Raw genomic sequence first — 17,325 nt, 5'->3', positions numbered from 1 at the left:
ATTGTGGGTGGAGACCAAGACGCCAGTCTTGGTTCTCACCAGGTTAATATATGAAGATTAATTCCTCTTTGGTTTTTCCCTGACTTGGCATTTCTATGATTCGGCACAGGAGTTAATCACTCAATCACTTTTTATTTGTGCAGCACAGAAGCAATCTCAGCCCTTTAGGACAGCACAGATCGCTGCACCAGACATGTGGCAAAGAACTGCTCTCAACAAAATATGGCTGATTTCCCTGGTTCTCTGCTCTATTGTTGTTTTCATCACACAGGGTAAGGTTTTTTATTTTGTTTTATTTTATTTTACCTTCCAAAAAGAAAAAAAAAGTGCTGCTTAGAACTCTTGGTGTTTCAACCCAAAAGTCAGCAACGCTTAGTCAATTTTTAAATAAATAAAAAATTTTAAGGATTTTGTTATTAACAATCACAAATAATTTCAATATTTTAAAAATGGGTACAAAACTGATAACTTCAACTGCATAAGTACTGGTCTTTCTGATAGTTTCATATCTTGAACGGACTTGTCTTTCTGATAGTTTCATATCTTGAACTGGCTTTTCTGTGGTTTTCCATTAGAATAAGTTACTGATTTTATGAATTTGGCAGCAGGCCTTTACCTGCTGACACTGTGGACCATCTCCTGAATTCCAGTATGTCCCACTTACAGCAGCCACAAGAATTTCTGGCTTTTGTCTAGTCAGGAATAAGTCACTTAAAACAACAAGGGAACAAGCAAAAATCAAAATATTCTCTGCTTAAAGACAATGAGTCTGAAACTATGAAATGGAAAGGTCCCAGCAATTTTCTCGCTCTTTCAAGACAAAATAAAAAACTCCCTTAACTCAGGTAATTGAAATTCTGGAATGTCAGGATTGGAAAAGGACCTCAGAGATACTCTATTTCAGCACTCACATTTTACAGTATGAACTATGACCAAGAGAGAGTAATGGGAAGGTCAAGTCATTTGCAGAGAGTGGACTAGAAACCAAGTGGCTCAATTTATAGCACTTTTAGTTTTAATCCTATGCTGACTCTCCACAGAAGTCATGTAAAATTGTCTTTTTTTGTGTAATGGACTATAACATTTAATTTTAGTATAGGAGTGGGGGACCTGAAGGACATGTGCTCTTGCTGAGTGAAGTCAAGGAGTCCAGAGAAGGGAGAGAATCACTGTTGATTGATGGAAAGAATGAGAGGACAGTAGGAACACTGCTGATAGAGATTGTTGCTTGGAATTTAGGGCACTACCATAGACAAATGCTAAAGGTAAAACTTTCTGGTTAGAACAAAGATGTAAATCAAATGGTAAACTGAGGTTAATGCCTATAGAACACATATTAAAAATAAATTTGTGATTTGTTTATCTGAGTATTATGGCTCTCCATTATGTAATTCACTTCTTCAGTTTGTGTATTAGTATGCATGGAAAAAGATTCAGACTTGGAGGTAGGTAAGGTAGAACAGGGCTCATTCCTACTGGCCTTCAATTTAACTAAGCTATCTGCCACTTTCTTTGGGGAAGAGGAAATAAAGACATCTGAGCACCTCTGAAAGGAAGTTGTTGAACCAGCCAATCAACTTCTTCCTTTCCAGATGTATCTGTCCACAAGGTTCTCAAGGAGATAATGGAAGAATAAATGTTGACAAGAATGCAGTGTTGACTGGAAGGAGGTCAGCTATAATAAAGTCTTCTGGCCAGGACTAGAAACCTTGTAACATTTGCAAGGAAAGGCATAAGTTAAGAAAAGTCTGATACTATTAATGTGCTATTCTCCGACCCAAAGTGCCATCATCTGTACCATGAAGGCACTAGAAAAAATGATCTCAAAGGTCTCTCACACATAGAAATGTGATGATTCTATGACTTTGATGGTCCTAGAGTCAGAACTTAGGGGAATAAAGAAACAAAGAAATGTTGAAGTTATGGGCTAGATAAAAAAGATCTCTGAACAGGCTTATTTTTAAATCATAAGTTTAATAACCAACAAAATAACAAAATTTTACACAAAACCCATAGCTTTTAATGAAGCAGACAAAACAAATGAATATACAAATAAAAAAATGTTTTTCTTCTTTGTTTCCTTGTCTGCACTTCCTCTACCTTGGCCCTGTTTTCTTCTTTCTTTCCTGTATTTTCCTGCTTCTTCGTTTCATTCCTCATTTTTATGAGAAAAAAGAACTTCTTTTCTACTCTGTTTTGTTTTTTTAGAATTATTCTGTCATCCATAGCCTAGCCTCGACCTTTCTGTCAAATTATCCTGTTAACGATAGTAGCTTTATGAATACTGTTATTTTCATGTATAAGAATTAAACAGTTTGACCTGAATTACTCTCATAATTAATTTGGACATTTTCCTTGTATTTTTTTCTGGATCTTTTACATCAAATTTTCCACTGAGTACTTGTCTTTTTGTCACAAATATCTGAAAGTCTTTTAGTTTATCAAATGTCCTTTTTTTCCTTCAGGATTATACTCAACTTTGCTATGTAAGTTATTCTTGGTCACAACTCCAGCTCTTTTGCCCTTCAAAATATAATGTTTCAAAATATACAGTCTTTCATTCTAGAAGCTGCTAGGTCTTGTGAAATCCTGATTGTATTTCCACAGTATTTATTTTTTTCTTGTTGCTTGCAATATTTTCTCATTAACCTGAGAGTTTTGAAACTTGGCTATGACATTCCAAACCTACCCTTAACTGGAAAAGCTAGAAAAATGAAACCTGTCACAAAAATCTATAGGCAAGCAAAATAAATTCTTGCATTAGCTATGTCCAAAACAAACTAACAACAATGCCTCGTTGTTACAGTGTGAGTCTGTTTTCTATCTGGAGATGGGTAACACATTTCATCATGAGTTCTCCAGAATTATCTTTGGTCCTTTTGTATTGATTATAATTTCTAAGTCTGTCAAAGTTTATTATCATTACAATATTCTTATTTAGTATTGCTCTCCTGGTTCTACTGACTTCACTTTGTATCAGCTCATATATGTCTTCTCAGGTCTTTTGGAAGCATATTCTTCATCACTTCTCATAGCACAATAGTATTTCATCACATTCACATGCAATAATTTGCTCATTGTTCCCAGTTGTTGAGGACCCTCTAAATTTCCAAATCTTTGCTACCATGAAAACAGGTGCTATAAATATTTTTTGTACCTGTAGATCTTTCTGCCCTTTTTTGATCTCTTTGTGGTATAGACATAGTAGTGGATTTCTTTGGGCCAAAGGGTATGCAAAATTTAATAACATTTTGAGGCATCATTCCAAATTGCTTTCTAGAAGGCTTGGACTAGTTCATAGCTTTACCAGTGGTACATTAAGGTATCTGTTTTCCCCCAGTCACTCTAGAATGTGTAATTTTACTTTTAAATAAACTTTATCTATCTGATTAATGTGAAGTGGTACTTCAGATATATTTCTTTAAATGATGTATTATTTAGATCAGATATATCAGATGTATTTATCTAAATAATAGTGATTTAGAGCATTTTAAAAAAATGTGGCTATTGGTCATCTTGCCATGGGGCAGGGGAGATGGGCTGATTGGTGAGGGACCTTTGGGTCTGCTCCAGCAAGCCCTGTTCTGAGACCATGGCAGAGCAGGTGCTGCTGCTGCTGCCTCCTGAACAGGCTTGCCTGCAAAGCTCTGTGCTCTCTTTGGTGTGTTCCAACTCCTACCAGGCATGGTGCCAGATCACCAATGTGTCAGAGATAAAGGCTTCTTATGTCACCCATGAGAACCAGAATTCCAATGGAAAAAACCTGAGCATTTCTTGGAATGCAGAGAACCAATGCAGTCTAGGCTTATTCCTGGCCATAAGTTCCAGTGTTTTCATATGCTCCAGCTTTGTCCTGAAAAAGAAAGGACTCTTAGGACTGGCTAAAAACTGAACAACCAGAGCTGGTTCTTACCTGAAGGAATGGCTCTGGTGGGAAGGGTTGCTCTTAAGGGAAATAGGATAGGCTGCAAATTTTGCTGCATATGCTTTTGCACCTGCAACATTGGTTACCCCTTTTGGGGCACTGAGTGTTCTTATAAGTGCAGTATTGTCATCCCATTTTTTTAAAATGAGAGATTGAATATTCATGGGAAAATAGTCTGCATGTTAAGTATCTTGGAGTCAACTGTGATGGTTATCCATTCCCCCAAAGAATAGGAAATCACATATCCACATGGAAATAAAACTAAGATATCCAGCATTTGTTTCCTTTGCTGTGATTGTAATTGTGATCTGTTTGGTGGTGACTGTGGTTGTTGCTCCAAAGAAAGGTCAGACCAATATATTAATCTACATTTGTTCAGTAATTGGAGTATTTTCAATTTCTTCTGTCAAATGCTTAGGAATCATCATCAAGGAGCTATTGGAATGGAAGCCAGTTTACCAGAATCCCTTTGTCTTTATTTTGTTGGTGAAAATAATAGTCTCAGTCAGTACTCTGGTTAACTATCTCAACAAAGCATTGGATGCATTCACCACATCTCTAGTGACTCCTATTTATTATGTATTCTTCACATCTATAGTAGTGACATGTTCTGCCATCTTATTCGAAGAGTGGTATAGTATGACTGCTGGGGATGTCATTGGGACACTGAATGGATTCCTCACCGTTGTTAATGGCATCTTCCTTCTGCATGCTTTTAAAAACACTGATATTACCTGCAGTCAGTTGACAACTACTTCCAAAAGAGCTCAGTTATCTCCATATGGCAATGAAGGTAGACATGCTTTATTAGAGAACATAGAATGTGATGATGATCTCACTTTAGATGGCCAATCAGGCTCACTGATCCTTTTGGATGAATCATATTGAAGAGGAAAAAACGCATGCTTCTTTTAAGAATTGTTGAAGTATTCATCTGTATATTTTCATGTCCACATATGTGAAACCTACATATTTGTTTTGGAAGAAGATACCATCACCATCTTAAACCTTCCTACCTAAGGCATTCAATGGAGCATTGGCATTGCAGTCTAACATTCTAAACAAATAACTAAAGGTTGTTTTGTTTTGTTTTTACAAATCATTCTCTGATGAAGTTTTTTTTTAGCAATTTCATAACAATCTTATGAACTACAGATTGCTTTCCTATTAACAGAGCCAGCACACATAAAGGAGAGTCTAGCATAAGAAGGATCTTATAACCCTCTAAAAATATTTTTTGTGGCAACTGTAGGATATAAAATTGTGGTCTTTTTTCAAATATCAAGAGTTCTTAGTGTATTTGGTTTTGAATTTTACTTTTCAAACTGAAAAATTCTAAAGAAAACTTGTAATCTTCCTATGGACTATATGTATTTTTCCCTGTAAGTCTCAAAAAAACTATTGTTTTGTTTTATTTGTGTAATATTGTGTTTTGTTTACAAATCTTCTCCACAGAAGACTTCTGACTTCTCTACAGGTATGAATGCCCAATATTTCCTCTTTATAATTTACATACCTTAGTTTCTTATTTTTTTTTCTTCTTTGGGAACTTTACGAGTTCAGTGAGTTTGTTGCCTTATTTCTTTGGAACAAATGACCTCTTAGCATGCTTATTACATGTATGTGTTTATGGCCCAAATAATGTCTCCATAGGCGAACTATATTAACCCTTGCTCTTTGTACTCAGTAGCTCACAGAAGAGTATGACTAAAGATAAATATTAGTCCCTGCATAAGAGAAAATAAAATTTTTACAGTAAAGAAATGTTAAGCAACTTCTGGAAATGGGGCAAGTGAAAGAGAACCATCTTAATAAAGAATTCTATACATCTGGTAACATTTTTGTATCCCCAATCTGACTAGGATAGAAATGTAGAGTTACGATAGTTTTTAAAAATACATCACAAGGTTAGATTGCTTATATTATCTTTTGTCCCTCAGCCTGCCCTTTAAAAATAGACTAGATTTGATACTTTTCTCTATCTTTCATTGGGATTCAAAAGTATCTGTCTCCTAAAATTAATAAGAATTCTTATGGAAACAATGTTTTTTTAAATGCTAATGATTTGGCATAAGATTTTTTAAAGTAATTTTATATGTTAGATTATCAAATTTCAATTTTTTTTAATTCTCCTTTCCTAAACTAAATGGAAAGGAAAAAATGGAAAGAGGATCAATATACTTTGCACTTAAGTTAAACTTTTATTCATTGTGTACAGATGTTCTCATAATTCAGAGTATAAGAAAACCACAAACAGAAAAAATTGCTTCTTTCAAGAATGCTTAACGTACTCATATGAAGAATTTAATTTCATTTGTCGTTCAATAAGGTTTTTCTTAATATATAGTAAGTAAATTATTTACACCAAATCCCTTCTTCTCTAAGGGAGTTTCAATAAGCTATTTTAGACACCAACTTCACAATGTTTGTTCATTTATTTGTTTTTCAAATATGACAACAACCTTGAAATTCAGCATGTATCATTTTAAGTAGTATATTAGCTGCTATTTTTTATGAATTCTGTATTGTAATGATTTATAGGTTATAAATCTCATCCTTTTTAAAATGCATACATATATTGACAATGTTTTTAACAAAAAGAGTTTTGTTTTCAGAGGAGTTTTGTGGATTAGTTTTGGGTGGCTTTGAAGATGTAGGGCCTGACAGTTTCCAGTAAAGATTAATCAAATAATGCAAGCACCCTAAGTGACTTTTAGTATATCTGGCTTCCATGGACTTTTAACACCTTATGGCAAATGTACACAGTGTCATTACATGTTCATTGGTGGCTTTATTTTGGCATTATTTGTAAGTGAAACGATTTCAGGTCATCCACTGAGAGTAAACTACCTTTAAGTACCCACCCATTCTCAGAAATCCTCAGCGCAATGGTTTTGTACCCTTTTGAATTTATGGGATTTTCTCGAAATTAATATGAAAAAGAATTCCTTTATGCATTGAAAATTATTACTTTGGGAATGGTTGAATAAATTGTGGTACATAATTGTGATGGAATACTACTGTGCTATAAGAAATGATGAGCAGGTTGATTCTAGAAAAACCATGGAAAGACTTGCATGAAATAATGCTGAGTGAAATGAGCAGAACCAAGAGGATATTATATACAATAACATCAATACTGTGCAAAGAATAACTGTAAATGACTAAGGTATTCTGAGAAATATAAATATTCAAATCAATGATGAGTGACTTATGAAAGAAAATGCTATCCCACTCCAGAGAAAGATTTGATATATGGAAGTATGTGTTGTATGGTTCACATACATATTTGTATGAAATGTTGGCTTTCTGTAATGCGTGGTTGGGAGGGAGGGAGAGAAACAATTTGGAATTCAAAATGTGACAAAAATAAATGAAATAAGTATGTAGATCCAACCATTCTGGAGAGCGATTTGGAACCATACTTGAAGGGCTATAAAACTGTGCATTCCCTTTTACCCAGCAATACCACTTCCAGGTCTATATCACAAAGAGATCATAAAAATGGAAAAAGGAACCACATGTACAAAATCATTTATAGCAGCCCTTTTTGTGGTGGCCAAAAATTGACAATTGAGTGGATGTCCATTAATTGGGAAATGCCTGAACAGGTTGTGGTATATGAATGTAGTGGAATACTATTGTGCTATGCTATAAGAAATGATGAGCAGATAGACTTCAGAAAAAACTTGAAAGACTTACATGAATCAATGCTGAGTGAAATGAGCAGAACCAGGAGAACATTGTACACAGAAGTAGTCACATTGTGTGATGACTGACTTTGATAGACTTAGCTTCTCTCATTGATGCAGTGATCTAACACAACTCCAAAAGATTCATGATAGAAAATGCTATCCACATCCAGAAAAAGAACTTTGGAGTCTGAATGTAGATGGAAGCATACTGTTTGCTTTCCTTTTCTTTTGTTGGTTTGTTTTGTTTCTTCTTTCTAAATTTGTTTCTTCTTCCCATTAGCTTTAATTCTTCTTTATATCATAAATAATGTGGAAAGTATGTTTAACATGAATATATAAGTAGAGACTATGTCAGATTGGATACTGTCTTGGGGAGGGGGAGAAGTGAATGCAGAGAAAATTTGAAACTCAAAATCTTATGGAAGGGAATGCTGAAAACTAAAAATAAATTATTTAATTATATTCAAAAAAGAAAAAATGTCTCTTACACTTATAAATTTGAATCAGTTAACTATATATATTAGGGATAAAACCTTTATCAGATAATGTTGCTACAGTCCCTCACCCCATTCCTTGTTTATCTCTAATTTTAGCAGCATTGCATTTTAGTAACATAATTTTTTTGTTTTATCTTTCATGAGCCTATTTGTTGTTTGGTCTGATGAACTCTAATTGCCAAATCTAATGACCTTTTATCAATTGGCATCCTTCTTGACTTCCTTTTAGTCACTGACACTGTTGATCACCTAGTTTTCCTTGATATTCTGCTCTCATTAAGTTTTCATGACACTGGTTCTCCTACATGTTGGACTGCTTCTCATTCTACTTTGCTGAATTTTCATCCAGATTATTCCTGTTGACAGTAGGTGACTCCCAAGGCTCCATCCTGAGCTCTTCTTTTTTTCCTAATTTTCTTGGTGGTTTCATCTATTCTAGTAGATCCAATTGTCATTTCTAAGGTGATGATTCTCAGATCCAACTGTGAGTTGTCTAGCTCTAGCCTCTCTCCTGACCTACAGTATCATATATCCATTGGCCTACTGGGCATCTCCAATCGGGTATACCATAGACATCTTAAACTAAGGATGTCCAAAACAGAATTCATTAACTTTCCCCAAGATCTCTTCTATCCCTAACTTTCCTTTCAGGAGAAGGGTACTACCATTCTCCCCATCTCCTCAACTCAATACCTCATTTCATCTTCAACTTCTCATCCCCACTCACCTCCCCCATATCTGATCAGTTGTCAAATTCAGGTTTCTATATCTTCACAATATTTCTGTTATGTGTCCCTTTCTTCCCTCTGACACTGCCACCATCCTGGTATGGATCTTCATCACCTCATCCACTATTGCAATGACCTTCTATATTGCCAATGCCATACCCACAGCAGCTGCTATGAATATGCCAGCATATTTCCAGGTTTGAATCATAAAATAAAACAGACTCTCTTGCTCAAAGACAAAACCAAGATATTTATTCAGATACCAGAAAGCCAACTCCACCACATTAACAAAGGTGTTAAAACCCATTAACAATGCAGGGATCACTGCCATCCCCAAGTATTCCCTCCATTAGACCTCCCCACAAACAAGCTCCCTTAGGCAAAATGCCCCTTTCTCACTCACACTAGCTGCTCTGTCTGTGCCTGCCTCTCTCTCCAAGCTCCATTTCACTCACACTTCCTGCTCCATCTCTTCCTGTTCTACCCATTTGGCAAGCTCCTCCCACCATAGGCTCCATGTGACTCAGGCTTCCATGCAACCCAGGCCCAACGCAGGTCACATGAGTCACATGGATGGGAAAAATCTTCCCATTCCCATTAACAATATTACTTCTAATTGCTCTACATCCCTCAAATTTCTTTCCACTCCATTCTATTTCCCACTCAGCTGCCAAATTTGTCTTATTGAAGCATAGGTATGATCACATCACTCTCTTACTCAGTATACTCAGATTGCTCCCTATCACCTCCAGGATCAAATGTAAAAGCATTTGTTTGACATTCTAAGCATTCAGTAAGCTCCCCCCACCTGACTTTCCTGTTTTCTCACATCTTACTTCCCTCCACCCCCGGCCCGATATACTCTGCAATCCAGTAATATTGGCATCTTTTCTGTTCCTTCTATGAGACACTCCACTTTAAAGCTCCAGGAATTTTCAGTGTTTGTCCTCCATGCCTGGAAATCTCTCCCTCTCCACCTCTTCCTACTGGCTTCCCTCAAGTCCCAACCAAAATCCCACCATCGACAAAAAGCCTTTCCAGGTTGCCTTAATATTGATATCTTACCTCTGTTGATACATATGTATGTATGTATGTATGTATGTATATATATATATGTATACACACATACACACACACATATATATATGTATACACACACACACACACACATATATATATATATGTATGTATGTATGTATGTATGTAGTTGCTTTTATGTTGTCTCCCCCATGGAACTATGAATTACTTGATAGTAAGGATTGTTTTTTTTTACTTTCTTTGCAGCTAACACTTCACACAGATTTGACACATTGTAGGAACTTCATAAGTGTTTATTGACACAACTGACTTGTTGACAGGCTTTACACACATGTATGTATGTGTGTACATATACGTACACGCATACATATATACATATACATATATGTGTACACATATTTTGCATAGCAGATGTAATTTTGGATGTGACAAGAACACATGGGTTCAGATCCTCCCCCTAACACTAGCTAAGTGACCATGGATAAGTCATCAATTTTTCTGAATGAGATAGATAGACAGATAGATAGATAGATAGATAGATGGATAGATAGATAGGTAAACTGCTCTTTTATTAGCAGAGCCAAAACTCAAACCCAATGATGCTATCTGCTAGCCCAAAGATTTTCCTACCCAATTTTACTACCTCACTATTCACTGATCCTTCCATATACTTGACAGAAACACAGAAAAAAGAATTTTAGAAGAATATACTTAAAACACGAAGTTTCCAAAAGTGAAGCTGACTACCTCAGAACCTCTGTTGACCTTCCAGCAGTGGCTGGATGGCTTTCATCCACCTAATTTGCAATGAAGATTCCATTTAGTGACATGGATTAGACTAGATACATGCTAGCATTCTTTCCCAATCAGAAATGAAAGGGAGGAAAAAGGATATGTGAGAATAATGGTAAAGTACAATCTTCAAACATTTTAATTTAACCCAGTAGACATGTTATTCACTGATTTGATTTATTGTTTTGTTGTTCTGGAATTGTTTAAGTGATGATTGATTCTTATTCACCCTATTTGGGGTTTCCTTGGCAAAATCTGGAACTCCAGGCCCAGTGCTCTATCCACTCCATCACTTAGTTGCATTAGATGCTATAAAAGATCATTGAATGGTATTCCATCTTCCTTAAAAAATTAATTTATTTAGCTATTCATTAATTGATTCAGTCAAACTCTAATCATTTATTAAAGACCTTTTATTGGCTAAGAATTGTGTTAAACTCTGGGGACATAAATATAAACGCATAACAGAATTTGCCTTCAAGAAGTTAACATTCTAGCCTGCAGAGGTAATATGTATGTTTACAGGCATATACAAAAAATAGATATAAGATAATTTGGGAGGAAGATGATCAGAACATAAAAGCCTTCATAAAGAAAGAGGAAATCAATTTTAGCAATAAAGAAAACTAGAGATTCTATGAGACAGAGCTTAGGAAAGAATGCATTGGGGGCATGAAAGGGGACAAGTTCTAAGACATGGAGATGATATATATGAGGAATAGAAAGAAGAACAATGTCTTGTTTATCCAACTATCATCCCTAGAAGCTAGCATTGTGTTTTTATTTACATTTTTGGTGTTTAATACACAATGATTGATAGAATGATTCAATTACTATTAACTCTAGGATCAAATATAAATTCCTTATTTGGCATGTGAAGCCTTTCAAACTCTGGCTCCAACCTAATTTTCTGGCATTATAATACAATAATCCCTTCCACACACTCTATAGTATTGCCAAATTCATATTCGATTCTAGAGGTAATGGTGATTGAAACATTCTTTCAGTCATTAAGAGTGTATTCAACACCAAATTGTACAAAACTTTATGTTCGCTTCTAGGAAAGATAGTTGGATAAAGAAGAAATTTTCCTGTTCTCTAGGAGTTTTAGGTTAGTAGTGGAAAATAATAAGACACACTTGTGTAAGAAATATGTAGGAAGGAACTTCAGTAACCATCTACTTTGACTTATTACTGAAAAAGAATTCCTTCTACATTATCTCCAATAACAGGTGAAGAATAATAGAAGAAATAGGTCATGGAGGCAGAGCAAAGGGGATGAAGGAAAGGCAGGGACTTGCCTGTGCTTTCCAAAATTTCTCTCCAGATACTTTTAAAATAATACCTCAAAAGAAATTCTGGAGTAGCAGAAACCACAAAAGGACAGGGTGAAACAATTTTCCAGTCCAAGGCAACTTAGAAGGTCATTGGGAAAGGTCAGTTGCACTGGATTTAGAGTGGAACACACTCCAGTGCAGGCCATAGATTGGGCCCCAGAAAAGCAGGACAGGCCTTGAGAGTGACTGAATCAGCAGCTGCAGTGGCTATTTCCAGAGATCTCAGCCCACAGATGGTAAGGGATTTGGGCAACTGGTCAGAAGGAGATTGCTGGGGTACCTTAGTTGTCACTGGGAGAAGGAGTCTGTTGGATTGACCATGCACTGATGCAGGTCGCAGTCCTGGGTAGCAGTCACAAGGTGAGTTGGTGTACAAGCACACAAGTGCTTGCAACTACAGGGGAACTGGGATTCTGGTTGCAGTACCTGGGGAAAAAAAAAGAATTCATATGGTTATTCACAGACCAGAGCATAGGCCAGTAGAGTAGTAAACACATGTCTTCTTAGACCATACCATCTTGGAAGAATTGAAAGCTTACAGACCGCCATGACTACCTCTGCAAACAGCTGCATAAAACCCTGAAGCCTGGGAAAGTGTACCCTCCACCCAAAAAGCAGAGCCCCACTTAAGCATAGAATTAAAAGTCTAGAAATAGGTTGGAAAATGAGCAAACAGAAAAATTCTGACTATAGGAATTTACTATGGTGATAAGGAAGGTTAAAACAAGAAAAAAAGATATACAAAAATTCAATGAAGAAAACAATTCCTTAAAAAAGCAAAATTGGTCAAGTGGAAAAAGAGGTACAAAAATTCACTGAAGAGAAAAATGTCTTAAAAATTAGAATTGGCCAAATGGAAAAGGGGGCACTAAAGCTCACTAAAGATAAATAATTCCTTAAAAATTGCAAATGGGAAAGTGGAAACCAATGACTTCATAAGATGTCAAAAAATAATGAAACAAAATTTTTAAAAATGAGAAAGAAGAAAAAGTGAAATATTTCATTGGAAAAATTCCTGACCTGGAAAATAGACCCATGAAAAATAATTTAAGAATTATTGGACTACCTGAAAGTCTCAGAAAAAGAGCCTAGATATCATCTTTTAAGAAATTATTAAAGAACATTGCAGTGATATTCTAGAGCCAGTGGGCAAAACAGAAATTGAAAGAATCCACCAATCTCCTGAAAAAGATCCCAGAAATATTATGGCCAAATTACAAAGCTCTCAGGTCAAGGAGAAAATATTGCAAAGAAATAATTCAAATATCATTGAGTCACAGTCAAAATAACATGAGATCTAGCAGTTTCTGCATTAAAGGATTGGAGGGCTTGAAATAGCACGTTCTAGAAGGTAAAGAAGGTAGGATTACAACCAAGAATAACCTACCCAACAAAATTGATTAAAATCTTTAGTAGGAAAAATGAATATTCAGTGAAATAGAAAAATTTCAAGCATTCCTGATGAAAAATCCAGAGCTGAATAGAAATTTTGACTTTCAAAGACAAAACTCCAGAGAAGGATATAAAGGAGAACAGGAAAGAGAAATCATAAGGGACTCAATAAGGTTAAATTGCTTACATTCCTACATGGGTAAATGATATTTTTAATTCCTAAAATCTTTCTCCTCACTAGGGCAGTTATAAGCAGTATACACAGACGATGTGGGTGTGAACTGAATGTGATGGTATAATCATCTAAAAGATACAGTTAAGGAATGAGAAAGAAGAATGCACCAGGCAGTGGAAGGGGAAAGGATAGAATAAATTATAGAATAGAATAGGATAAATTACCTCACATCAAAGAGGCATGAAAGAGCTTTTACAGTGAGAGGAAGAAGGAGGAGATGAGGGTGAGGGATTAAGCCTTACTCTCATTAGAATTAGCTCAAAGAGGGAATAACATATACACAAAGCTCAGTATAGAAATCTATATCACCCTACAGAAAAGTAGGAAGTGAAGGGGATAAGAGCAGGGTGTAGGTGACAGAAGGGAGAGAAGATTGGGGCAGGTTAAAGACAGAATCAAAAAACTTTTAAAGATGGACAAAGTGAAAGGAGAAAGAGTAGGATAAACAGGGAGAGAAGATAAGGTGGAGAGAAATACACAATTAGTAATTATAACTGAAAAAATTACAGCAAGCTTCTCTGATAAAGACTTCATTTTTCAAAAACATAAAGTGAATGAACTTTATAAAAATAAGTGTGATTCCTCTATTGATAAACGGTCAAAAGATATGAACAGGCAGTTTTCAGATAAAGTAATCAAAGCTATCTATAATCATATGAAAAAATGTTCTAAATCACTATTGATTAAAGAAATGTGGATTAAAACAACTGAGCTACCACCTCACAACTATCAGATTGGCTGATATGAAAGAAAAGGAAAATGAGAAAGTTGGAGTAGATGTGGGAAAATTGAGGCACTAATACACTATTGGTGAAGTTGTATATTGATTCCATCATTCCGTAGAGCAATTTGGAACTATACCCAAAGGGCTATGAAACCACAATACGCTTTCACCAGGTAACACAACTACTAGGTCCGAATCCCAAAAAGATAAAACAAAAAGGAAAAGGACGCGCGTGTGTGTGTGTGTGTGTGTGTGTGTGCGTGTGTTCTTGTTTATGATTGTAATGGAATACTTCTGTGCTATAAGAAATGACAAGCAAGATACTCTCAGAAAAAACTGGGAAAGACTTAAATGAACTGATGCAGAGAAGTGAGCAGAACCTGGAGAACACTGTACACAGTGACAGCAATATTTTATGACTGTCAACTGTGAATGAAAAATGCTATGATGAAATGCTCATGATGAAAAATGCTATCTATTGTCATTGAAAGAAATGATGGAGTCTGAAGGCGCATCAAAGTACTTTACAAAGTTCTTTACTTTCTTTTTATTTTTTTTGTCTGTGTTTTCTTTCACAACATGACTAATGTGCAAATATCTTCCCTCACTGTACATATCTAACCTATATCAAATTGCCTTCTCAATGGGGGTGGGGGTATAAGAGAGGGAGGGGAAGGAGAAGATTTAGAACTCAAAATTTTAAAAAAATGTTAAAAATTGATTTTACATGCCATTTGGGAAAATTAAAATATTAAATCATTTAAAAATAGTAGACGAAAAGTAATCATACCAATCATAACCAAGCTCCAAAGGATTAATGGCTCTATCCATAAATATTGCAATTCCTGAGAATATATGATAGTTATGTACTCTAGTGCTCTTTGCTTATCTCTCTGTCTTGCTCCCACTGTCACTCTTATGGATTATTGCATTAAGTCCTCAAAATTGGAATCAAATACTCCTCCAAGGGTAATGATCCTTTAACTTCGACTACTAGGCCAGATCTGTTTATAAAAGCAGTGGGTGTGCACCTAGGGCAGTGACTCTTCATGCAGTGTCTATCAGATTGTATTTGCCCTGGTCTTAGGATTCCAGTTATTCTAACATGTTAATGTAATCGTATTGCTTTATCACTTCCTGGAATGAGATCTCAAAAAAGAGTATCACCAGATTCTTCTTTTCATTCTCTTTTGAGGTAGCAAGTAAGGATATTGGCTGAATCCTAAATTTCACCGTCTATACTGTTTCCTTGCCTTTCTTTACATCCTTTTCACCTTGAAGCTGATTGATAAAGTTGATGTCATAAAGAGGCCACCTGCTAAATTGGTAGACCTTTTTCATGAAGCAAGTACCTCTAGTCTTCCAGGAAGTGACAAGGCTAGCAAGTGACATAGTGGGGGATGTAAGAATACTTAATGTTTTGCCCAGACAGTGCTCAAACCCTGGCTCCAGTACTGAACAGCCTGGGTAAAAGAGAACATGCTTTCCACAGAGGCAAACCACTCTAGCACTCATGGAGAAAAATAATTTCTGATGAGATAACAATTGTTCAAAGAATGGGAGTAGGAACAGTGATGCCAAGGACAGTCCAACCAGGGGTATAATTGTGATATCCATCTGGCAAAGAGTTTGACATTTGATTTCAAATGTATTTGCAATTGAAGACATACTCAGAAGAAGCACCACAGTGATAGGACTCTGGGCTTGGCAATCCAGGGGTGATTTCATATATAAGAAAGACCACAAATGAAGAGGAGGCCTAGGGATAGTAATGATTTTGGAAAAGAGGGAAACTTCTCTCTTAAATGTTGTCCCAGGACAAAAATCCATTTGTCCCATGTTAGATAAATTTCTACTCAAGGTCCCTATTGGTGGAGATTGAGTTCAGCAAAGCCATCACTAGTATTAATATTGATGACTATGAGGGTACACTTGCATTCCTGAAAAAGTCTGGAGAGAGTTGATATCACCTTGCCATGAGGTGGCAGGGGTGATGCCTTGGAGAAAGCTCTCCAGTAGGATGTGAACAGAAGCCAGTATACATAACACACTGGGCTTCAACTACTAGTGGTCTGGATCTTATCTTTTGTCACTGACTTCCCCTGTCATTGGACTCATTGCCATTAAAATTAAAGGGTCACTGTTTATAAATGCTTATTTAACTTAAGTTTTCCTTGGTGTCAAAAAATAACTTTTTAATACAGTAACATTTTGAAAAATAACTGTTACACAATAAATAAAATATAAGTAAAACTACAAAAGAGTGTAATGGTTTTAGAAAGTGAAATTTCCTTAATATGATTTTAGAAACAAGCTATAAAATTTACTTCTGCATCTGAGTTATCTCCTGAACATCAACAAAAATATTAGAGAAGATAGCACCTCTTACCTTATCTGTGTGATTTCCAAACAAATCACTCATGGGAGGGGCTTTATGAAAAGTAACATTTGGGAATCACTATCCTTAATGTATGTGTATTGAAAGACTAGGCTATGATTTCTTGTTGGGGGAAGTAGCATCGAGATTTCTAGTGTTTTCATCCTTCTTCAAATAGCTGTGCCTATGTTATCTGCATAAAATAGAGAAGAATGGTAGAGAAAGGCCAAAAGCAGTTTCCTCAGCAGTATTTCACTCATATCCTTTTCAATTTGAGGAAGGCAAGTTCTAGAAATAAATGCTCTAGCCAAGGGCATGTGTAAGAAATAAACACCAAAATTGGCTTGTCATTGTATCAGATGAAAGTTGAACTGCAGGAATGAGTTAAGACAGAAGAGGATAGTTAAAAAAAACAACAATAACAACAAAAATCACTTGATCTCAGATTAGGCAACTACCTAACTTCTGTGAGCAACCTAGCTAAGAACTTTATGGCCATGGTCTAAAACTGACTGAAGAGAACTGAAGCCCTTCCCTGAAGTGAAGAGGCTTACTAACTTTCACAGATAGAGTGGATGGTCAAGG

At 35.8% G+C, this 17,325-nt stretch overlaps 1 protein-coding gene and 1 pseudogene across 1 annotated transcript in view; both read left to right on the top strand.

The window, feature by feature from the left end:
* Positions 1 to 17,325, top strand: part of LOC118841852 (liver carboxylesterase 1-like) — a 72,099-nt gene continuing 54,774 nt past the window's right edge. The window contains exon 1 of the mRNA XM_036749516.1: positions 1 to 272. Within this exon, the coding sequence (XP_036605411.1) occupies positions 194 to 272 (79 nt within the window). The 5' untranslated portion in view covers positions 1 to 193. The remainder of the gene's footprint in view (positions 273 to 17,325) is intronic.
* On the top strand, positions 3,593 to 4,813 carry LOC118841199 (annotated as a pseudogene).

Source organism: Trichosurus vulpecula, chromosome 3 (assembly GCF_011100635.1).
Source record: "Trichosurus vulpecula isolate mTriVul1 chromosome 3, mTriVul1.pri, whole genome shotgun sequence".
Lineage (NCBI taxonomy): Eukaryota > Metazoa > Chordata > Mammalia > Diprotodontia > Phalangeridae > Trichosurus > Trichosurus vulpecula.
Note: the sequence above shows the minus strand (reverse complement) of the source record. Positions and strands in the feature narration are given on the sequence as shown.